At 36.8% G+C, this 24,744-nt stretch overlaps 3 protein-coding genes across 12 annotated transcripts in view; 1 reads left to right on the forward strand and 2 right to left on the reverse strand.

Moving 5' to 3' along the window:
- atp6v1h (ATPase H+ transporting V1 subunit H) overlaps positions 1-5,136 on the reverse strand; it is a 39,407-nt gene extending 34,271 nt beyond the window's left edge. For both annotated transcript variants that reach the window (XM_057334054.1, XM_057334053.1), the window contains exons 1-3: positions 5,060-5,136; positions 4,321-4,454; positions 2,728-2,827 (exon numbers count right to left, since the gene is read on the reverse strand). In XM_057334054.1, coding sequence (XP_057190037.1) covers positions 2,728-2,827; positions 4,321-4,424 — 204 coding nt within the window. In that variant the 5' untranslated portion in view covers positions 4,425-4,454; positions 5,060-5,136. The remainder of the gene's footprint in view (positions 1-2,727; positions 2,828-4,320; positions 4,455-5,059) is intronic.
- A 502-nt stretch (positions 5,137-5,638) lies between these two features.
- Positions 5,639-17,694, forward strand: rgs20 (regulator of G protein signaling 20). 9 transcript variants are annotated; one of them, XM_057334547.1, is made up of 8 exons: positions 5,820-5,930; positions 8,413-9,253; positions 9,580-9,664; positions 9,780-9,881; positions 14,252-14,415; positions 14,856-14,945; positions 15,435-15,669; positions 15,768-17,694. In XM_057334547.1, the coding sequence occupies exons 2-8, from the start codon at positions 9,150-9,152 to the stop codon at positions 15,954-15,956; spliced, it is 969 nt and encodes a 322-aa protein (XP_057190530.1). In that variant the 5' UTR covers positions 5,820-5,930; positions 8,413-9,149; the 3' UTR covers positions 15,957-17,694. The 9 variants fall into 9 exon arrangements, with proteins under 9 accessions (XP_057190534.1, XP_057190530.1, XP_057190531.1 ...); XM_057334548.1 differs by having other exon boundaries at positions 9,583-9,664; XM_057334552.1 differs by having other exon boundaries at positions 8,413-9,263; positions 15,768-17,687.
- A 1,120-nt stretch (positions 17,695-18,814) lies between these two features.
- On the reverse strand, positions 18,815-23,737 carry tcea1 (transcription elongation factor A (SII), 1). The gene is made up of 10 exons (XM_057334557.1): positions 23,544-23,737; positions 22,915-22,977; positions 22,725-22,830; positions 22,117-22,216; positions 21,758-21,897; positions 20,158-20,214; positions 19,886-20,040; positions 19,633-19,779; positions 19,458-19,529; positions 18,815-19,338 (listed from the first exon to the last, which is right to left on the reverse strand). The coding sequence occupies exons 1-10, from the start codon at positions 23,619-23,621 to the stop codon at positions 19,330-19,332; spliced, it is 927 nt and encodes a 308-aa protein (XP_057190540.1). The 5' UTR covers positions 23,622-23,737; the 3' UTR covers positions 18,815-19,329.
- Between the last annotated feature and the right edge of the window lie 1,007 nt (positions 23,738-24,744).

Consider the following 24,744-nt stretch of genomic DNA (forward strand, 5'->3'; position numbering starts at 1 on the left):
TACACACCGGTGGTAGCATTCCCCGATAACAACGGTTCCTAATCCTGGTCTCACGACCCCCCCAGGTTCTACACATTTAGTATATTTCTCTTATCCACATTAAGACGTTTGCTTAGTAAATCCGTAAGTGCCCTGCGAAGTGGTTATCACTGGATATTCTGCCTTGATTCCAGTTCGTAAGGAGCGTAAATTATGTTCCATTCGAAGGAATTAACCCTGATAAAACACATCTGAAAAAGCTATTCAAAGGCTTCAGGAATAATAACGTTTGCGCATATTGCTTGCCGTATCACGTTAAAGAACCGCGAGAGCGATTCAAACGCATACAAAGCAGTTGGCACTTGAATCGCTCTTAAAGGCCTGGCTCAGATTAAAGGATTCTCGGCCAGATTTTACCCCGATTTCCCCTCCCGAGAATCTTTGAAAAAATCGGGTCCAGAACCTCGATCGGGTACGAGGTTCGGCCCAGATTATCACGTAATGTGAGGCGTTCACAGATCGAATCTTACACCTCCCGATCTGCTCCGAGAGAAATCGGGGCCGCCCCGATCATATCAAACATGTTTGATATTTAGGATTTTAAATCGGGGTGATGACGTTGGTACTTTCGCAACAGCCAATGAGAGGCACATCTGCAAGGTGACGGAGGTGACTGACAGACCTTTAAAAATGTCGACCGCGAAAGCTCCTGCAAGGGTACGTTGGACAGCGGAGATGGAAGAACAACTTGTGGCAACATCATGATTGTCTATATAATGTATCCTCCAAAACATACCACAACCGCACAGATAAGGAAAAGAGCTGGGGAGAAGTCGCGTCGGTTTTAAATGTACCGGGTAAGTTAACTGCTAACGCGCAGCTTGTAGTTTCGTTCAACAGATTGTTATTTGGCTGTAGGCATACATAACATGCGTTTATGTGTTTGTTTTTATACTGTATCTTATAATCACATTGGAATTAATCTTTATTCTCGGCAGTGACATTTTTTTTCTTCTGTTATTTATTAACATTAAACTTAAGCGGCTCGCCCAAAGCACAGTCATAACTTCAGCCCTAGCAAAAAGCATTATAGCACCCCCTGCTCAAAATACGTTCCTGCGGCTTTGGACAGACAGACAGAGAATCATTCAGAGAGCGACAAAGACGTTACACAACCGTTGCCAGGTGAGATCACGTGAAATTAACTTTGCGATGTCCCTTTGTTTACTTCTGTTTCCCGATGAGATGACGTGAGAGGCGTCCTCTGGTATGATAATCTTAATATTATCCTGTAGTTTGGGTGTTTTAGGATGTCTTTTGATGTGCAATTATGAAATAAACAACTTCCAATCAAACTTTCTAAATTTTTATTTTTGCACTTGCTACCTTTTGGCTTATTTATAAACACAACTTTACGCCCCAACGGTTTCTTATCTGGACATTTCACATTCATAAATGCAAGTTTACAAAGGGCAAACCTATTTTTGTAGTGCTTGAAAAAGAGATTCAAATGTAGATGTGATGTCAACATCTAAAAATAGTAAACCCATTAAAACGGTTACTATTAGCTCCTTTTACAAAACTGCATATCCTATGGATATGTAAAATATGTGTAATTTAGTTGTACACTGATGAGTGTGAGCTTGTTTAAGATTTTAAATAAGAGAATCTGTCAAGATTCTCCTTATGTGTGTGCTGCAACCAGAATATTTAATCTTTCCGGATTTTAAAACTCCTGTAGTCTGAGCCAGGTTTAAGATTTTAAATAAGAGAATCTGTTAAGATTCTCCTTATGTGTGTGCTGCAACCAGAATTTGAAATCTGTCAGGATTTTAAAACTCCTGTAGTCTGAGCCAGGCTTAAGGTACTTTAATGTGATACGCGATGGATTTTTTATCAGGATTAAGGCTGAGCTCGTTGGGAAGGTGGATCTCTAGGGTCATGAGTTGAGAACCACTGTTCTAGACGGCGCAGCCCGTCTCCGTTCGATGTGCAACCACGCTTTAATTTGAGCTTTTGTCTGTATGCTTGTTTTGTTCACATAAATGCAGTGTCCGAGTTTACATCTGCCATGTCATTTAGTTATGGCGCGCAAGGAATAAAGTAACTGTTTTAATGGCGGTAGGTCTTTCTTGCCGTCCAATGAAACTCCGCCTTACATCTACTTCGTATGACATGTGGGAGAAGGGGTGTATCCTAAACCTGAGCCGAAAGCTGATTGGTTGCCCCCACGTGTGTACTGTCCAATGGCATTTTTTGACTCGATTGACAAATGGATAAAGAAAAGCATTTGGCAAAACGAAAAAGAAAAGCAATTGGCAAATAGAGAGAGAAAAGCATTTGACAAATGCTTTTTTTAAAAGCGATTTAAAATGTGCATTTAAAATGTGCACAATAAAACTTTTTATTTTTTTACGTTTTAAAGCATGAATTAAATAAACAGTTTTAAACGTATATATTTATTTATACATTTAATTTTTTTTTATTTATTTAACGTTTTATTGTTCAATTAAACTACATTTTAAAACACAAATTAAATAAACCATTTTAAATAAGTCTATTAATTTCTCAATTTGAAAAGTTATTTATTTGTTAACATTTTTATGTTTTAATTATTTAATTGATCAATTGATTCTTCGTTTTATTGCTAATCGGCACTCTTGGTCCTCCATACTTAAATTCTGTTTTTAAAAAAACAAAACAGGTTGGGTAGTGCAAAAATAGTCTAGAAAGAAAACAGATAACAACCTGATGTCCTTCTTTCGTCAGAATCTCTTGCTTATCCTCAGACTCGGCAACCTCAAACTTCGAAATAAACTCACAGTCCTCAGCTGAGATCATTTGGCCCCTGAAGTACAGTGAAACTTATAAATGACCAAACAGAGACAGACAAAATAAAAGGCAATCCAACAAAATGCACCTTTCATCGAGATTCTTTAATGAAACATATTTGTTCTTAGTGCCTTTGTTTAAGTGTTTGTTTGTTTGTTTGTTTTACAGCTGTCTAACATTCACCTTTCACAGAGACTCTTTCATGAAACATATTTGCTCTTAGTGCCTTTGTTTAATAGTTTTTTTCATCTCTGTCTAATATTCAATATAAACATTTGACTCAGAAGCCAGCACAAGTGTCTTTCTTTTATCTAGGGTCAGTTTTCAGGGCTCAACAATACATATGATCAGACAGCCCTCGGCAGAACTGTCCCTTGCCCTATTCTGCTCTATTGCGGTATTGATCTTGTTCACGTAATATGTATCATTATGGCTTTTAAACTGGATTTCTGTGGTGAATTGTGTTGTTGTGAATTGTGCTCATGCGTCAGCAAGTATCTATCTAACTAAAATAGAAGAGGTTTGGTCAAAATTGTGATTGATGAAAATTCTGCCCTTTTTAGCATTTTAGTTTCATTTAGGATTCAAGCTTCTACTTCAAATTAAAAACCTAATCCAATTCCTAAACTATCATAAACATAACATGAAATTGATCAGAGTCCAATTATTTACGTTATTTTAAACAAAACAAATTGCATCCAAAACCCTGGTTTGCTTTAACCACATGCAACACTGTGAGAATACCGAGAAGCATTCTACTCTACCATTTGAAGAGTAAATAAATATCACATATGGGTTAGAGAAATCAACTATAAGTACATTTTTAAATCCTACATGCTGTAACTAAAATTTTTAAACAATGTTGCGTGCTTATTTTGTCATTAGCATTCAGCGAGAACTACACAAGTGAGAAATCACAAAACATTTAGGGGCAGTTTCCCACACAGGGATTATTTTAAATTATGTTAAATTAGAATATTTAAGTCATTTTAAAAAACATAATTTACAAAAAAACATTACTGGGGTACATCTTGAGACAAAACAATCACGCTGATATATTTTAAGATATGTCATTGCAAGTTGTTTTCTATCAAGGAACTTCTAACATTTACGTTAGTCTGGGACTAGTATTAAACCCTGTCCGGGAAACCGCCCCCAAAATGTTCAAATAGAGAATGGACTGAAAAACATACAGACACACAAAAACTTAGAGAGCCCCGTAACTGTCACAAGACAATGACACGGCAACAGTTTCCTTAAAGGATTTAAACGTTGTTCCTGTTTTAGAGAGCAATTACACCACTGAATGTAATGTTGGGTATTATAAGCCAAAAAGCGACAGCATACTATAATAACCCAAAATTATATCTAGTTAGCTAGCTCATTAGGTTTTAAGACAGTTTATTTCCCATTACAACACAATACAAACACTCCATTAAGATGATATATTAAGAGGTTCAGATCTTGAAGAGATATATAAAAGCAGAAGTGATATTCAGATGGACTTACTGGAGGTAGGACTTCCAGTTGACCTTGTTTGCTCGGACCTCTGCAGCTTTGGCTGCAATGATGTTGGTGGGGACGGCAGCATCCACTGCCCCTCGGATATCCATCTTAAGCTCTTTGTTCTTCTATATCAGGACCTAAAACGAATAACGAATTATGCTGAGCCACCTTTAGGAACCATGATGAACACTGCAGCATCGTCTTCTAGCTAGCTCGCTAATTCTTTTCGCATTGACCTAACTGTAATGTCAGAATTGATAACAAATACAGTGAAAATTAAGAACAGGTTAAAATGATACATAACGTAACATACTAACAACCAAATAGAAGACGATGGTGTGTCAATAACACACAGCTAAATTCATTTAGCATCGCAGTTGTCATCAGCTAGCTAAGGATGAAGGGGCAACATTTTATTAAAACGCTAGAAAACGTTATGGGTTTAATTACAATTAAACATAGACACGACGTTTTAACAGCCTGAGACGTAACAATATTTGATGAATATCGTTTAACGTTAGATGAAGCTGCAACGTTAACTTACTTAAATGCGTTACTTACACATTGAGAGTGAGACCGAGCACTTGCTAATGTAAGTTAAGCAGAGAGCTGGATGAAAAGCTCCTCGTGTCACTGTCAACACTGACTTTTAAACGTGCTGCCACAGTTACCTAGAAATTATTTATACGCAATAAACAGTATTTATCGTATAAATATGACAAATACATTTGATTTTGCTTACCTGCTGCAGCTTAGCTGTCAGAACGAAGAAGACGTCACGGGATCAATATCACGTGATACTGTCATGTGAGCGGCCCCACAAATTAAGATGGGCATGCAGAGCTGCGCAGACTGATCGGCGTATGACATCAAAGTACCGCGAGAGTTGGAGCTTTGGTACAGTTCTCACGTTATTTGGATGTAATACGCAGATTGCTGGGCAGCGCCGCATAAACCGAATCTTTTCCCCAGCTGCTACGTATTTCTGCCTGATGTATGAGCTCAGTATAATCATTTCTTCAGTGGCTTTTTAGTTGTTGTAGAGAGTGGCCGTCTTTATAGGCTGATGTGTTAAAACACTGTTAAGAGTAAACGATTGGAATGATGAAGCTCAGTGAATCCATATAGGCCAATTTATTATATACTGTAGCTCAAGCCACAAATATATGGCTATGCACAGTGCACGCATACATCCTGTTCTTAATCTTGCCTAAACCCTTGAAATGCCCAATGGGATATATAAGGGTAGCCTAATCCCTTTTCTGCCTTCCTCACCAAGCGCTGTTCTCACCGTCCGCATTTCTTTAGCCAAGAACTGGTTGACAGGTGTGTGAAACCGCCGTAGATCATAATAAACACCATGGGTTTCGATCTTTGTTAACTTACTATCACTCTGACAGCATGGAAAGGCTTGGGATAAGGAATGCCATGTAACCGGATTGACTAGGAGGTCTTTTGTGGTACAGAGTATACAGCGTTCTACCTGTTGGATGTGGGGGCAGCTACGGCGTCTTCTCCTGGCCTGTCGGCACGACGAGAGTTACTTGACGACAAGACGTTATGAACATGATGACAGTGGAGAAGATGGAGCAAAGGATGTCTCATCCTTTCAGGTACAGTGTGTACCAGCCTCTCTGATGTCAAAACTAGAAATGTGTCTAATAATATATAACCTAAACTAACCAATAACCATACAACCATACGTTTTACATGATAAATTTAGGCCCACATCATTTCTGGCAACTAGGTTGACTAGGATAAGAAATAAAAGATTGCTTCCTGTTCCACTTCTAAAAATGGCTACTGGATGCTATTTATTGTCAGTGAGCTGTAATTCTGGACACATTCTTGTCTCAGTAGGGTTTAAGAGTGTTTGACTTAATGGTTGCATAATTAAGTTGGTGGAACACAGTATGCAAAGAATAGCTGCCACAGTCCATTGATTTTAAACATCACTAGAAAGGATTTTGGTGTAAAATCTGGTGTAAAACAGCTTTTAAAATCTGAACAAGTCCAGACTGAAAATCCTTATGGGAGTCGTATACTTATTACATTAGAAAAAAGACTCCTGAAAATTCAGGTACGCAAAACTTGTTTATATGAGCCAACCACTTCTGTAGTTTGATCATTTTTTCTACTCTTGAGTGATCTTATAGACAATTGCAATAAATACAAAGTGAATTTGTTGTGGGGTTTAAAGGGATAGTTCACCCAAAAATAAAAATTCTGTCATCATTTACTCCCCTTCGAGTTGTACCAAATCTGCATAAATTTCTTTGTTCTGATAAACACAGAGAAAGATATTTGAAAGAATGCTTATAACCAGACAGATTTTGCCGACTACCATAGTAGGAAAAAAATACAATGGTAGTCAATAGTGCCCCAGAACTGTTTGTTGTACAGTACATTCTTCAAAATACCTTCTTTTGTGTTCAACAGAACAAAAAAAAATGATGAAGTAATTTTTCCTACTATGGGAGTCAATGGGGGGCAAGATCTGTTTGGTTATAAACATTCTTCCAAATATCTTTCTCTGTGTTCATCAGAACAAAGAAATTGATACAGATTTGGATGGAACAACTCGAAGTTGAGTAAATGATGACAGAATTTTCATTTTTGGGTGAAAATCCCTTTAAATGAATTCTGCATTTAGTAACAAAACGAAACACTGCCGTATGCAACGTATTTTATTTGTGGTGACTTGTGGTGGTGGTCATTTAGGAATATCTGACTAAAATTTCACAGTGTTCTTTTTTCTTAATTGACTATACTGATTGTGACATGATTTTTGCACTCATCAATGTGAAACGTCTAACAGGCTTTTCTGGACTGAGCTCTACATAGTTGCCCTGTATCATCCTCAGCATCTTGGATGGAAATTGGAGTAATTTAATGAATTCAGAAGGGAAAGACAGTTTCAGATGAACTCTCATGTTGCTGCCACATTAAGTTTTGGCACATTCATTGTGTTAAGCACTTTAACCATTCACCTGTAATTTGAAGATGAAAAAACTGTGTTGAATGGTCTCAGGAACAGATTTATATTACAGACTTCACTGGGCATGAAACTTGCAGGGATGGGCGTCTGGTTTATTTTTCGATCAACCATTCGAAGTTTACAACAGTAACTCCTTTATGGTGATCAATTTTATAAATGCCATTAACCCTAAAAGCAGCTTTGCTTGCCTGGGGAGTTCTTGGTTTCTGTTTTTGCTGACCTTTCTGCAGCAAAGGTTAAGACAAGCAGTTCTTCAACATTATTGACATTAGGTATGGTTTTTGATGGAAAATTATTTCAAATCCAACAATTTATCACTGAAGTCTGGAACAATAAACAGTTTAAATGTTAAAGAAAATAGACATGCATGTACCATTGCATGTTATTTTAGAAGCATGTTATATCAAAATTGGCCAATATTAGCTGGAAAGAAACCAGTATGACATCCATAGATAGTATGTTTTTATCTGAACAGCCTTTGCTGTTGTTCATGTTGTTGTATGCAAAAGAGTTAACACCAGGTTAAGACAGGTCCCTTGTAAATGTTGCCATGGAATTTCATTGGCTATTCTCTACAAAAACAAACTACTTAAATGAACTACATCCACTGCAAAGCTTGTAGAATGTTATTTAAAATCGTGTTACAGCAAGTGAATGGAAAAATATAGATTTATACAAACAGATGAACAGTACCACCTAGCGTTTACAATCAGACGAGGCTCCATCATCTTTATTATTTTAAAGCAGCATTTTATCTATTAACTTCATATCTAAATGAATAGTTTCTCTTTTGCAAGTATTCCACATGGAATTGAAATATTATAACTGCAAATAAGGATCGCTTGCAATGTCTTTCTTACTCACTTTTGTTTTTTTTCGCGTACAGCACCAGCAGATGTCAGTAATGCTTTTAGATATCCGGTTGACACACAGAAGACAGGCAAAGATTGTTATCACGACTATTTCCGAATGCTAATTGTCAGCAATGGTCGTGTTGCTGTGAACGCGTTCAGATCCAAAGGATGAATATATAACGGGGTTAAACTACCATCACAAGTTATATTTCGTTACACAAGTGTATTGTTTGTATTCCTTAGGTTTCTTGAATGTCTCGTCCGAGCACACTGAACGCGCACTGCCATTGCTGGGAATTCAGGACCATGGACAGAGATCACCTTATCTCATTCTGCTGTCAGCACGGTGCAAACATCCAACACCATAATTTATGCCATAAAACATTCCGAAACTGATTGAATTTCCTTTAAAATGTTTATTATATAATTTCCAAATGCGGTCTGAAAGCTTATAACTGAAGTAGCATTAATAAGATGTATTCTAAGGGGAAACACCAGTTCCTAACGAGAAAGGGAGCCTCCGTATGTTACTTTGGTAAGAATGAGGGTCTACCTCATATTTTCAACCCCATGGTCCACCATAATCCTATCACACTCCATGACACATCACTTGAGGCGTACAGGTACAATATTAACCTGCATTTCTTTATGGGTTGCGCAGCGCTCCTGCCATCGTTAGACATGTCTATCCTGGTTCGTTAAACACGCAAACCACAGCTTTTAGATGTAGCCTATTATTGAGCTGATATATGCGGCATGACGCGTCGTGGTAGTGTTTCGTGACATTTCGTTTTTAAATGCATGTCATTAAAATTACTACACAAGGATACAACTCGGTGTTCCTGTCGCGGACAGAAGTGTAGGAGAATATTGAAAGACGTCGTGTTTTACTGTAACGCAGCCGTAGATTGAGGTGCATAATGAACCAGTGACATCCAAAGGATTTACGATACCTCCGCCACAGCTCGCGAAAGGGACGCATGCGCATTGACAAAAAACAGCCGGTCTTTAAAACAATCCTTATGCCAGCGGATGTAATCACGGCAAAGAATATCTCTTATCTCTGGGCATACATGGTGAAATTGTAAGTATGGGTAAGTTGTTTTTAAATGTACAGTTTATCCATAGAAACAACCTTGATTGTTGAAGATGGAATGTCATGTTTGACAGAAATGTCTTGTCGATGGTTGTCCTCCTGGGCGATAAAGAAATACTGTAGCTGTGCTTGATGGTGGCACTTTGAAATGCGATGGAAACGCTATTCGTCCATTGTGGTTTTGCGCATGTAATGTGAATTAAAATAACAGCGGGTTTTTTCTTCTCACCGTATGCCCAGTCGTTAAGTAAGCGGTTTGTATTGAAAGCTATATAAAATTCATTTTTCGTCTGTTCTGCTTCGTTTAAATCAAGAAGAGCATATCGGGCTTTTCTGTCTAACATTCTCAGTACAAACGTATGCCAACCACTGCGCGAGATCATAGACAAAACACTCACAGTACGTATATCTTTAGCCTATTTTAAATCGTGTTCATTTTCTTTGGCTGCGTGCTCATAACATTTCTTATGCACCATGGCTGTGATCTCTGATGATCTGATGGATCCGAATGCAGCTAGAGATGCGTGCTGCGCCCCCTCTTACCCTCACCAAATATTCAAACATCATCCTCCGAGGAATTTGTCATGATTCCTTGAACATAGCAAGATTCAGTGTGGTCAGTACAATGCTCATCTCTTTTCATTCATAAGAAAGCATGGCAATGTTTATGAAATTTTAATTGTATAAGGTCATGTGATGGTCTGTTTTATCCCCTAAACCATGTTTTCTAAATCAGAACAAATGTCAAAGATTGTAGAAACAGGGAGAGCCCACCCACATGGCATCAAGTCTAAATGTTGTTCTGTAGGCCTAATGATGTGTGCACAATGTTGAGAAACACTGTAACACTATTTGTGATAAAAATTGTATTTTATTTGTTTCATCAACATCCTTATGATAACAATATTGAAAAAAATAATGATTCATATATATTAATCTATCAGTTAGTAGTTAGTGGAAAGTGATACATTATATGAACAGTAACCAATTAAACATTATAATAAAGAAACTACTTATTAATTTTATTAGTATTACTGCTGTTTTTTTATTTTAGATACAGTATGTCAATTGTATGCATACATTCAGCGTCATTGGACTTAGATTAGGAGATAGCATGTTTGAGATAACATGTTAGGTCATGTTAATGTTTGTGACATAGAACATTTTGGATTATGGTCAAATTAAAACACGTTCAAGCTCAGTCAATCTGTATTTGCATCTAAAATGGTGCTAAATAGCACTAAAAGTGGTTATTTGGCTCGTAATCATACACTCAGAAAAAAAATGGTGCGTCAGCGGTTCTTTGGGATGATTGAGGTGCTATAGCACAACTGCCATAGAAAGAAACTGTTTAGCCCTTCACTCATCTATATAGGAGAAAGAACTTATTTGGCACGAAAGGGCAACATTTTTGCATGTGTTTAAATTATTCTGCTATATTTTGTAATTGACGTTCACATTGCTTGGTTTTACATTGCTTGATTAAATATGCTTGAATGCAAAATAATGTTTGCATTCAGTGCATTATTATTACTTTTTATTATTATAATAACAAGAAATAATTGAACATGTAACAAACATAAGGGCACATTTCAATCCAATAGCTGAAAGGTAAAAAAACTAAAAACGGTTCCCCTATGATTAGGAGCCAAAGAACCACTTTTAGTGCTATATAGCACCATTTTTACTATTGTAGGGGAACCATTTTTAATAATCCAGGCCTATTTTTAATAGTGCTATACAGCATCTTTATCAAATGGTGCTATTTAGAACCATAAGAGGTACCATGTAGCACTTTGCTTTAACAAAAATGGTGCTCGATAGAACCTTATAGGGTTCTATCTTTAGGGTTCATTTTAATGGATTTTTTTGTCTTTTTTTGAAAATATCATAGATGTGAATTAAATATTTTTGACAGCTTAAATAACCACAGTAGAATTACTTTTGAAATAAAAATATTTAATAATTTGATTTAAAAGTTTGATTAACAAACATATCACACTGAATAAAAAATGGACAGATAAGAGATTCTTAAGTGCCTCTGTCACTTCCATGTCTTCAGTCACCATTCATATATTGAAGCCATCCATTCTGATGCTGGCTCTTCACAACAGGGGGTCTTGAAGTGCAACAAATAATTATTCCTGTTAGATTTGCTGAATCCTGAATGTAATTGTGAATACAAAAAAAGACTCATAGAGATAGTTTACCAAGTCAACACTCAGTCAACTGTGATTCAGTCAACCCCATTTTAACCTGTATGACACAAGACACCAATAGATGTCTCAGTCATTTGTCACTTTCATTTTATTCTTCTTACCATACAATTGAAGTAAATGTTGACTGTGGTTATCAATTCCTTAATATTCCCAAACATCTACTAGAAGAATGGGGATCATAGAATGAAAAATGAAGTCATACAGTTTGGAACAAAAGGAGGATAAGAAATTTTCTTTGTTTCTCCTCATTTATTAAATTATGACATAAGACAGAAGTGAAACCTCCTATATTTTCTGCTATGCAGTGCATCATTCTTCTCCAGATCTGAAACACCACTGTAGACAAAAACAAAACAAGTTATTAACACATAGTATGAGATAAAATAAAAAGTAAAGGATCTGTAAAGGATAATGTAAAGTCAACAAGTAAAAGTAGTTATACTTATAATTATTTTATAGAATAAATCCCGGTTGATCCACTTCAGTGCATTCCCATTTCTGTGCATTTCCATCCAAGCGCATGGCCCATTCCAGACCAAACACAGTTACACACAAAAACTTGCAACTTACAACTGCAAATGGGGATCTCCAAGTATCAATAGTTTTATACAAGTTTAAATATGCAGATTTTCTATTAAGTAATTGTTCAACATTTCAAGTTACATAATGTACCTTTTGTGTTCGTCAATATGTCCTTAAATTTGTTAAACTGGTCTGCATTTCTCTCTGGATTCCATGTCTTGCCACATTTAAAATGTTCATGGTAAGAAACTGAAGAGCAGTCTCTAGGATTAAGGTCCTTCCCAAACTGTATCTCAATTTCATGAAGCATCTTCAACACACACACAAAAAAAATTGAACAAAATAATTCAGGCCATATACTACCTACTATTTTCAAGTATAGATTTGGATTAAGATGATCACATACTTACATGGCAACACAACACGTTCAAAGTGATAACATGTTTTCTCTGCTGTCTGCTTAGCTTGATTGCAGGCTACATCTCTCTTTGATGATAACCCAGAAAACAAGTCATGTGACTTCTGTCAATCATCCGCTCTATTTATGCGGGGAAAAGTAAAGGCTGTTAACACAACACGTAGAGTTACAATAGAAAGCGTTTATGATTGGATCTGATCTATATCATTTACAGATCTCAAGTTAGCACAAACATTCGCGGACATTAATCCGCAATCCATCTCTCTCTGGCGAGAGTCGGATGATACACAGTAAACATAGCGGATGAGAAAAACGTTATGAGACTATAATAGTGTTTATGACACCCAACAAATTAATGGCGATGACAATGCACCTTTTTTGTTCGAAAACGCGAGGCAGCGCGCAGCGATTTTTTATGTTGCTAGGTAACCACCGAAACAGCTGTCCTGTCAGTCAAGGATTATAGCGCTAGCGCTCTAGTTGCTGTTAACTGTAATATTATCAGAAACTTTAAAAAGGTACAAGCAGAGGGCGCTTGCTCTGACCTTGCTCGGTTATGGCCCGATTCACATTTCGCGTCTTTTCCGCGCGCATATTCGTTATTTTAAATGTAGACGCGCGGCAGGCGCGCGGAAATAGGGGGCGACGCGGTCCCGACGCATAACAGCAAAAGACGCGTTCTGTCTGATCAGGCCCTATGCTGCCTTCACGTGCTCTCGGAAATGTGGTAATTCCCACTTCTGATGTCATGATTCCCAGTGGGAAACGCGACATCGGAGGGCGTTCGTGTGCATTTTTTTACCTCGGAAACTCATATTTCCGATCATTCCGAGAGCACGTGAAGGCAGCATAAAACTAACCGTAAAACATTGACGACTCCGTAAGCAAACAGGTTGCTGAGAACTGTAGTCCAGTTTTATGAACGCTAATATAAAATTATATATAATTATATTATAATTATAAAATGAATTAAATTATAAATATTATGTACCTGTACTGTAAGTCTATTTAATGTTGGCTGCCACAATGTTGGTTACAGTTCGTTTTAAACGATTAACCTTTTAAACATTTAGTTCACAAACTATTCTCGCACAAAATCATTTTTAATAATGAAGTTTTGTAGAAAGCCTTTCTTAAAAGTGAATATCGTTTTGCATAAATTGTATCTTAATATTAATCAACGTAGTCAACCAATTATTGTCTAGATTTAATAAATGGGAAGAAAACTTAGAACGTCGGTGTGAAATGGATTGAAGTGCGTAACAAACGAACAAACCATGTCACCACGGCCTCTGAGTAGGGCTGAAACTATACATAATTCTGTTTTTAATACATTTCTTGAAAACCTGTCTTATACTTCAATTAATTGATAAGATATTGATTTTAGTTGGTTTAAATTAAGTAGATTAGACACACACGTTCGCTTATATGGGTTCCCTTCTAGACACGAGCGTTGTGTGTTTGTGTGTGCTTCATAACCGTGCAGCCCAGGAGGCCCGTCGTAATAGCCTGCACTGGGGCCCGTCATCACTATACCGCTGAAGCACCATTTTTTTCTGTGTGATACCATCTCATAGGGATTGATGTTTCATCCTTATATTTTCCAGCTCGGTCAGTTAATGGTAACCACTTTCATACACATCTTCTCTTGGTGTTTCTTTTAAAGCATTATGCTCTCCATTGGAAACCACAACATGTTTAAGTGGACTTGAGGAAAATAACTCCTTCCAATAGGCCTATCTACACCATCAAAATTGCTTGTTGGGCCATTAATATCAGTCGTTGAGCTGCAATCGCATCGTCTCAATCGCATCCTGTTTTCTGCAGCCCATGGGATCAGAGCGGATGGAGATGCGAAAGAGGCAGATGTCGGTGCAGCAGGAGTCGGTGGCGGGGACCACAGCACCGGTGCAGAACGAGCATCCCGACCAGGGGAACCGCAGTTCTAATGCCTGCTGCTTCTGTTGGTGCTGTTGCTGCAGCTGCACTTGGTAAGAGTATCTCCATTTCTTTCCTCTAGTAATCTGGATCTTATCTAACAAGGTTAGCCTCGGGCCTTTTGGGGCTGGGAAACCACTTTGTTATAAGAAATGAATTGCATCTGACTTTTACCTTGTGGTTTGGATGTACAATAAATATGCATGAAGTGTTGACCGGATATGCTTTTACTCTGCAATACAATCTGCTGTATGAATTCATTATCCATGTACAGTATAATGCCATTTTTACTGAGTTGTCAGGAATCCCAAGACATCTGCTTTGAAAATGCCTTTTGAGAGCAGACAATGTGCTCTGATCAATTGAAGTTATAATGAGCAGCAGTTTCTAAACTGAAAATCGTGAAGACTTAAATAAGGTGAAAGGTACATCAAGGCTTCCTAATGCCTGCTGTTAGGTGTCTCGGGATCATGATGTGTTTACTACCTTGCAGTCTCACTGTTAGGAATGAAGACAGAGAAGAGAGGAACCGGAGAGCATCGTATGATCCTAAAGCAGAGGGGAATGCAGACTTTGAGGAGAGGTCAGTCGTTTAAGTTGGTTGTGATATACAAAGCTTCACCAACACGGAAAATGTACAATTGACTTAAATAGAGATTCCTGGTCATGTTGCCACTGTCAATAGCTACATTCATGTCATCCTGTAACATATAAGAGACGTCATGGCTTTATAATACAAAGAGCATGATTTGTTTACAAGAATGTTGTTCCTAATATAAAGTGTCGTAATACAAACAAGTTTTTTAAACAATTTGCTTCGTAACGTCTTTACCAGCAGTACACATTACTCTGAAGTTTCCTCCTAAAGGCTTGCAAGTAATTGTAAGAGCATTAAAATGTCCTTAGGAAAACTGTGACGAGTGAGTATTTTATTTGTAAAAAAAAAACATTTATGCTGAACTATGTGAAAAAAGCTCTCTTGTTACTTCTAAAATAGTCTTACTATAAGAGTATTGGCCAGTAAGGGATATTTTAATAACTCTCGCTGAGGGGTTTGTTTGTGTCTTGACAGTCCGAAACCCACTGTGGAGGAGGTGCGCTCATGGGGGCAATCCTTCGACAAACTGATGCACTGCCCTGCTGGAAGAGCTGCTTTCCGGCAGTTTCTGCGCACTGAGTTCAGTGAGGAAAACATGCTGTTTTGGTTGGTTTGCGAGGAATTCCGTAAGGAAACCAACAAGAGCATGATCGAGGAGAAAGCACGGGTTATATACGAAGACTACATCTCCATTCTCTCGCCCAAAGAGGTAAACACACATCTGTCAGCACATGGAATAAGATCCAAGTTGAATGTTCTGCATCAGCGTTATCGTTAATATGTTTTTATTTAATATGCCTTTCTCAGGTGAGTCTTGACTCTAGAGTTCGGGAGGTTATAAATAGGAATATGCTGGAGCCGACATCTCACACGTTTGATGATGCCCAGCTTCAGATATATACGCTAATGCAAAGAGACTCATATCCTCGATTCATGAACACCGAAGTCTACAAAGACCTGCTTAAGACAGTGTCCGAGCAGCCGGCGGAATCCTAGACACCTGTGATCCTGGCTGAATGCCCCCCTTCCTAATTTTTAGTTCGTTCGTTGTGTAGAATATGTTTTAAAGGACCCCGGTATGGGTCTTCCCAGGGATTTTACTGCTATAGCGATCTGTACCTGAAAAAAGACACTCAGGTCTCCAGGTCACTGGATTTTTTAAAATATGTCTCAAATCTCCTGAGGGCTCAACACCACAAATACTGCTACAGATCAGCATAGCAAGACGCTCCAAAGGATTATCAGCGCGTTTTGAGAACATAATCTATTTTATTTGTGTTGACAGTTTTTATTACGGTTTATTATTATCATTTTTTTGTAGTTATGTTTAAAGGAAGATGTGATGCCAATTGTGGGCTATATACAGTATATCCAGTAGATATATTTATGAAACTGTATTAGATTTCTTCAATCTTTTTTTTTCTCCGTGTAACGATAAAGAAAAGGGAATTATGGGTAACAAGTATTGCCCGATTCTGAATAGTGCGTATGAGAATCAAAGCTTGAGTCAAGGCAACGCTTCAGCTCTACACACAGGACACCCTGTGAACATACGGTATTGTTTCAGCTACTTCACCAGCTAACTTATGATGACTTGGCATCTCCAATGGGAAATTTCAATCTGCCATACAAAGAAATCAAATAAACTTTTCTCGTTTTTTCAAATTTTCAGAAAATCAGAAAATTGTGTATCTTTTTGTGCTCCATAAAGTATCAATAATATGTTTACGGAAACATTTTTTTTGTACCACAGCGGTTGGACATGACAATTAAATCTTGCATGTATTCAACCCAAAGATGCTAAAAAGACTGAAAAGCCTCTTTTTTGTGTACAGTATATTGAGGTAGTTATACTTTTACGATTTACCTTCAATGTTTTTGTGAGGAATAGAACAGAACCAGCAGGTTATTATATGAAACACTATTAAATGTGTTAAATCTAAACACCTTCACATTTATACATGTATATTATGCCCTGAATGGACAGATACATGTTTTATTGTTAGAACCCTAACACCAAAGTAGCCAAGTCCAGTAAAACTGTGTGATTCGCTTTTTCTCCAATACAACTGACTAGAATTGGAGCTGCCAAGTTCTTATATTTTTACTTTTGTGAATTACTCTGTTGCCTGACGTTCACGTCGTTTTAAGACAAGATCCTCACTTGGGGAAGTGCCTTGACATTCAGTTTTGTGACAGCTCTTTTTCTGGCAATAGTTGATTTAGACTCTTGCCACATATATGGACTCTGGGCCTTTGATAAATTCACGAGATGACATGTCCTGCGACTTCTGAATTACTATTGCCTCTTGTTTTGAAGCGTCACCGTCACTTTTCAAGCGCTGAAGTCGCCGCAGTTAAGGAAGTCTGTCTTTTTGTCAGGTAGAAATAAGGACAGTTTCATTGAGATTGTTGATCAGAGTCCAGACGTGTATCTACCAACATGTATTTCATGGTGGTGCTTCTACTCGTCTTAGACTAACTTATTATATGTGCAATTGATATGTGCAATTTGAGCTGATGGATTCACCGCATAGATCAACCTCAAACACAATCTAAGCCAATGGTTTGGAGTTCTACTGCCTATAAATCATTTTTTCTTTCTTTTTTGTTGTTGTTCTGTAAAGTATACAAAAAGTGTTATTTTCCAGTCAGTTTACATACAAATTATAATACATTTTTGATTAATAATATGTGAATGTTTACAGTGATCAGATTAGTTTTTCCTGTTTTATTGAAATTGAGAAAAATAATTTGTGGGCATTTGGAATCTTTAAGAAACAATAAAGCACAATAATTTTAAAATCAGTGGTTGTTTGAAGAAAAATTATAGTTGTTATTTTTTATTTCCTTTTAATAGTAGTGTTAAATAAGCCTTTTATTAAACATTTAATACAATTAAAAACCTAAAACCAAACAAGATAGCAATAAATAGCACATATTTATTTATCATTATCCCAGTGGAAATGACTTGCAAAGCAGTTGGTTTCTGTTTGCTCTTCATTTATAGTGTAACAGTTGCAGCATCCACACCCTCTCACCACTGAAGAGGATGCACCTGTGAACCTCACAATTGCAACCTGTAGCATGTGTCCCCCCATTTTGTATACATAAAGAATACTGATAATATGCATATTTGTCCATTAAAGAATGAGATTAGCTGCTCTTTACTACATCTTAAACTACTGTAAATAAGCAAAGATGCAGAGGTCTGAGGAGATTAACCGTCGCCTCCTGTTTTCCATATGCACAAAAGCACATGAAAAACAATCAGCGAAGGCTTGTTTGTTATTCAGATTAGACATTGCTAATGCAAGGGGCTTGTTTAGACATCAAGGCGATAGTGAACATAAAAACCATTTGTGGGGAGAGTAAACAGAGGGACACATCATCTGACTGCAAATGGCAGGCACCACCTACTTCATATTGATTGCTTATGTTAAGAGTTACATTAAGCAATGGGATTGTTTTCAGACTTTTACTGAAATGCTGCTGGCAATTATTGATTTGCTATTTGCTAGATGGCTGAAATTTATTGGATGGCATCAAATTTTTCCAGAGTAAAGATTTTCCATTTTATTCTGGAGCCAAAACCTCATAGTATGTAAACTTCAGAGCCATAAAAAAAAAATCAAAAATCTTTTTAAGAAACATGAGGGCACTTTCGTAAAATGAACCTTAATATATTCCATTATCTTTCTTATTTTATAATTTCCTTATCCTTATGTTATTAGTTTGTGTGGATCAGTATGTTTTAGGTGAAACGGCTGTCTTTTTATAGACTTTTATAAAATGTGTAGCTTTTTGTTAAAATGCAAGTACACCAACACACGCCACGAATCTTTGAAACATTTTACTCCTCAAAGTAAAAGCCATGTACACAGTAAAAATTTGTAGATCATGCATATAAATATGTATAATTCAGAGTGACAAAAAGACTCAAAGTATCTAAATGAATCGGGTTAAAAATCCTTGAGCTGCTGACAAAACCAAACATACACTAAAACATTTCATTTTTAAAATGTATTGGGCAAATTTAAGGAAAATTAAATAGTTTTGACTAGATTTAGGCCAAAGCAAAACTATGTAAATGTTGTCAAAATGTTAAACTACGTATAAAAAGTGACAATAAAAGAAACTGAAATTTAACAACATTGATCGAAGTCCAGAGGCCTACGGCCTAGCTATACATCAAGTTAAAACACAGGACATGAGTTTGTGGAGCATTGAAATATATAAAACAGTGATCGTATATATTGGGGCCTTTGTACATCATGTGCACCGTTGAATTCAAGATTTCTAACTGTCAATGATACAGAAACATGGTCCTGGAATTTAGCTACCTCTCCAAACAGAGAACCCCCTAACTTCAGCAGAACTGTGGAGACAGATTTAACAAAAAACAATCAATTTAGATATGAATCAAAATAAATGTATGGTTTTTATCATCTCTACAAGAACATAAAATAGCAAAGATTTAATGTCCGTAGCCCATACCTTCCACCTATTTCCACATTCAGTGCAGAAGACAAATGTCGTCATCGGCTCATCAGCACTCCGAGTTTGAACCTAATAAAAGTTACATATTATACCGTTATATGTTTTCAAGGTGTAGTAGAAAGTCACGTGTTTACATGAGAAACACTATTTATAACTCATCGTCTAGAATTACCTGGGTGTAAGTACATTTCTTCTTTTTACACTTTCCACAAGTAAACAGGTCAGACAGGGTGCCCCCAGAAGTGGCCACCTGGTGGTCCCTGATGGCCTCTTTGGTCAGATTCTTACGCATCTCCTTCAGCTCATCACTTGCCATTTCCTGTAGAAATATGCATGTATTCAAATAACTAATATACAAATATGTATCACTACCAATACAATACAAGCATGTTGAAGTAAAATGATTCAATGTGTGAATTATTCACCTCTGCTGTCATTTTTGCAATGCGGTCTGGGCTCACATTTCCACACAAAACATTCTTTCTCAGGTTGGGGTTCTTTGCATCTTTGAGATTGGAGATTCGGCTTCGTACGCGATTCTTGTATTTCATGTCCGTATTTTTTAATTCCACAAAGATGCGTGCCAGCTGGTCAAGGTCATCTCAGTACAATATAAGATCATGTTGTCATCTAATATTACATTCACCACTTTCATTTCTAAAACAATAACTTCTTAAGAGTGAAAATGAAAGGATATATTCTTCAATTTGAGACCCAAGTTCATCACAGTCAGCCCCAATAGCAATGTGGTCATCTGAAACAGAAATGAGGACAATCCATCAACCACACATAGCACAGTGTAAAAAATTGTTGTTTCGCCCGACCTTTTAATAGTTCTTTTACAATTCTGTGGTGCTGGTTATTGTGGTAATATTTATTTTCATGTAGCATCAATGTTTGTGTAATATTAGCTCAAGTTTTGAGCTTATATCATTAATGACGATATATCGGCATATTGCAAATAAACAAAAACTGTACAAATTTTCACATATTTAAAAAATGATTTTCCAATTGTCACTGTCAGAAAATTCTAGACATTTCTGTAGCCCAGTGAAGGTGGGATGAAGCGTGACTACGTCTGGAACTTGGTTTGTGAGGACAGTATTAGTCAAAAAAGACAAAATTAGAAAAATATCAAATATGCACTTCTGAACTTTTGGACGACTCATTTTTAGTAACTGTTATGTTAAACTGTTGTTTTGAGCACAGTTTTCTGCCAGTACCTTGTCCTTTCTGCGTACGAGTAATAATACCGAAAAGTATAAATGTGTGAAAATATTTTTTTGTTTTTGTGAGTACTGTCAATTAGGGATGCTGATTTCGGTTAATTTCCCTAACCAAGAACTGACACTTGTTATCCGAACATTAACCATTAACTGATAAGATTTTTATATTAAATTGGAATTAAATAAAAATACATGCTTCGCGCAGCTACAGTTGACGAGGGTCTGTGACACGTTAAAAATACAAACATTTTTTTCACAGATTTATTTTAAAATGCAAACAGCAGCATAATGAATAGATCAACAACAGCACCTGCATTCACATATCACATTTTCACGAACCTGCAGCGTTTTGAGCATAAAATAAACAGGCAAGAAAATAACTTAAATACAGTTTAGCACATTTTCTTCCACCATACAGAAAACTAAAAACATGTATGATTTAATTATCAAATTATTATTAAAAAAATGATTAATATTATTTAACTTAAAAAAATAAACATACCTTTTAAATCGTTTAACTGATAGTATTAATCGGACAAAAATTGTACTATCGGTTAAACGGTCAATATGAACACCCCTACTGTCAATAGTAAAAAAAATATGAATGGGATTTTTGTATTCAGCATGTTAAACTTCATAAAGAAAAAATTTAAGCGAAACACAACTTTTTAAAAAATGTGTTACAATGTGTAATCAAAAAGGACAATGCAACAGGCCTTGACAAAGAACAAGTGCCCTTTATACAGCACCTTGCAAAAGTGTTTGTAACTAATTCTTGCATTTTTAATTGCAATGACTTCTGTAATTTTTGTTAGGTGCCTAAACTAAAACGTAATATTGTTTGATTAAAATGTTAAAAATTGTCTTTACATTTTAATATGTATAAAAGACACTCCTGTCAACAATGATAGCTGTGTTTGATTTTTGCTTTGCAAGTATAAGTTCTCTTAAAGATTTCCTGTACTTCACACTCATTCAATTGTTTAATCTGTTTTTGCACATCACTGTATGCTAACCCAATTAGCATAGGAAACTGATCCGTGTAAGATAAAATGGTCTGCCCCAACTTGCCTCCTGTTTGCAAAGCACTTGACAGCATCTCCCTGCACTTGACACGGACTGAATCAGATGTGTTTGGCGCTCGTGGGAAAGTGGCTATCAATGTGTTGGCATCAGCAGACTCGCTCTTGCTGCTGGAATTACTGCTCGAGCTGAGGGACAATACAAGAAACAGAGAGATAAGAGATGGATAAGAGACGACCCTTAGAGCATTTACATACATTTACGCATTTGGCAGCTCTTATCCAAATTGACTTATTCAAGCTACATATTTGTATCAGTGTGAATGTAACCTGGGAATCAAACTATGACATGCAAAGCTCTACCAACTGAGCTATAGGAAGAGCAATTTGTTAATGAATTTTTATTACCTCTCCTCCTTGGGCTCCGGGCTGTCCTGTGATGGAGATACCACCGGTGCTGTGCGTTCCTTCTTTTTCTCCTCCGCGTTCTTCTCTCCAGCAGGTTCATCTGTACATCAACAGCACTCATTAGCCAGTTAATTGGTGAAATAATAATCATCGTGAACGGGCCTTACAGTCACTCCTTATAAAACTTCGCTTCTCTTATGAATGCGTTAGTGATCACCCTGCAATTTCAAACAAAGCTTCTGATTTCACAGTAATACAAGTCACTATGAACGTTTAGGAATACTTGTGTTTTGAAACGTTTGTTGTTGTAATACCACTAACTGCCTGTAAGTGGTAGCAATATCAGATTTCCCATTTACAATGTGTTAAATTGTGAATGATTCACTGAGACTTTGCAAGCAGTGCATTGCAGTGACATTGACTTATTGGTTTTATAAATTGAGACTGCATAGACAATTTGCAGGAATTATCCCACCACATGAAAAAGTTAAGAAACAATTGTTCAAAATGTCTTTTACATTTTTGACATCTAAAACATACACGTCACATTTTGTACATAAATCTGGATGCTAAAATACAACAAAACCAGTTTTGACAAGCAATCTTACCCAACAACTTTTTCCAGGACTTGATCAAAGACTTGGCCAGCGAGGTAACTTCATCGTCTGTGCTCTGCTTGCGGATGGCATTGACCGACATCCCGATCCTCGTCGACTGTTTGGAAGGACAGCAGAGAAAATCGATTGCTACGTGTAATTTACCGGAATTTTGACGTGAAATGATGTCAAGTAAACATACCTGCAGCAGCTCCAGGGTCATGGGTATACTCTTAAGTTCCTTTAGCAGATCTAGCGACCCAGCCTAATAGAAATATTTCATTATTTATCAAACACATCTCATGATGATTCGCTAAACAGTTCAGTCAGATCTCCGATGACTGTAATCCATGCGCATGTTTACGTCAGTTGTAATTTAGTAATTACAACTGTAGCCTATGCTGCTAATTATACCCACTTTAACTGACTTAACTAGCACGTTTAGTGGCATACTCTTGTTTTCAGTAACCTAAAATATAGTCAAAAACAACACAACCTGATTTGTTTTCGTGCTGCAGGTGAGTATATGGCGTGAGTATATGGCATGAGTGCCTCCTGCTGACTGACCCGCGCTAACGGTAGCTAATGTTGCTAATTTCCACGCTAATCGCTAAGTTCATTCAACAGTAAACTAAATCAATAACTGATATGTGACATTGCTTTGAATATCAGACCACTAAATCCATGCGTAAAACAGAGTTCAAGTTTCGCTGTAGATGACGAAAGCATAGTTCTTCTTCATACATTTAGCTGTTAGCTAGTTATGCATCAATGTAACGTTAGCCTCGTACGGTCCTAGACAGGGAATTCATTCATGACAAAACACCTCACCCCATTCTTCTTTTGTGCCATTTTATCCATCTTCTTTGCGATCCTGATGATCTCTTCTTCTTCTTTCTTACCCATCATTGACGTTCAGTGGACCGTGGCGTGTATAAAAGGGGTTTAAGCGTAAAATATTAGGACACCGCACGCAACACTCCACCGGCGATGAACGCAGCGACTACAGATCCAGAAGGAAGGCGTTTCTACGAAAAGCCAAGACAAGGCTAATCGATCCAGAGATAGCGATCGACGTCAAGATCAGACATTATTAACCGCGGTCGAGTCACATGGGAAGCCTTGCGTAATATTAATGTATTTCTAGCTGGTTGCTTGTCACTATGCTATTTTAAGTTAACTAGATAAGTAGTTCAAACGTCGCATATCGTTTTTTTATAATAGTTTCAGGTGTATAGGCCGATATGGCAGTCATTTGTGATAAAGTAGTGGAGTAACCACTGATTTCTAAACACTAGAGGGCGCTCGTGCTTGTTTTACAATAAACTATCTGCTGAAATGTCAGCATATGACAGCGTGTATGAAACTATGCATGAAATATTGGTGAACATGTTACACAGGTTTTTTGTCGGTAGGAATGCCACACATTATCAATTATTAATCGTTGAAGTGAGTGTGGAGTGTAAACAAGAAAATTATAATAAATAAGATAGATTGAAAATAGCCTACTCTTTTTGATTTTGACTACTTGTCTGACAAGTGTTTATTTGTTTAGGTTTTTAAATGATTCAAATAAATGTTAAGGTGTCAAAAGTGTTTCAACGGTTGACTGAAATGTTTATAATGATCGTGGTATAAGCTTAATAAATAGTGAGAGCTAAAAATATCTAAAATTGCCAATAATTGTGCCAACATATCATTTTTTTCATAACAATAAATAAAAACATTTTTTAAACTGATGACCAAATAATGAAGAAAAAGCAGTCAATAGAAGCCCTGAATAGATTGGCAACCCATTAAAAAAAACTCTCCCATGGTGAGATCTCAAGAAATGATAAAATGCTAAGAGAAGGGTCTACTTGATGCTGACGTATTACATAGATTTGAAATTTTAGATGCTTTTAGTCATTATATATCCCACAGTTAAAATTGTCTATAGTTTTGATACTTTTCTAAAAGGTGGAAAAATCTAAAGCGTTTCCAAACGTTTGACTGGTACTGCATATAAATTGGTATAAATCTTGTTTTCTTT

The sequence above is a fragment of the Triplophysa rosa genome, linkage group LG5 (assembly GCF_024868665.1).
Source record: "Triplophysa rosa linkage group LG5, Trosa_1v2, whole genome shotgun sequence".
In the NCBI taxonomy this organism is placed as follows: Eukaryota; Metazoa; Chordata; class Actinopteri; order Cypriniformes; family Nemacheilidae; genus Triplophysa; species Triplophysa rosa.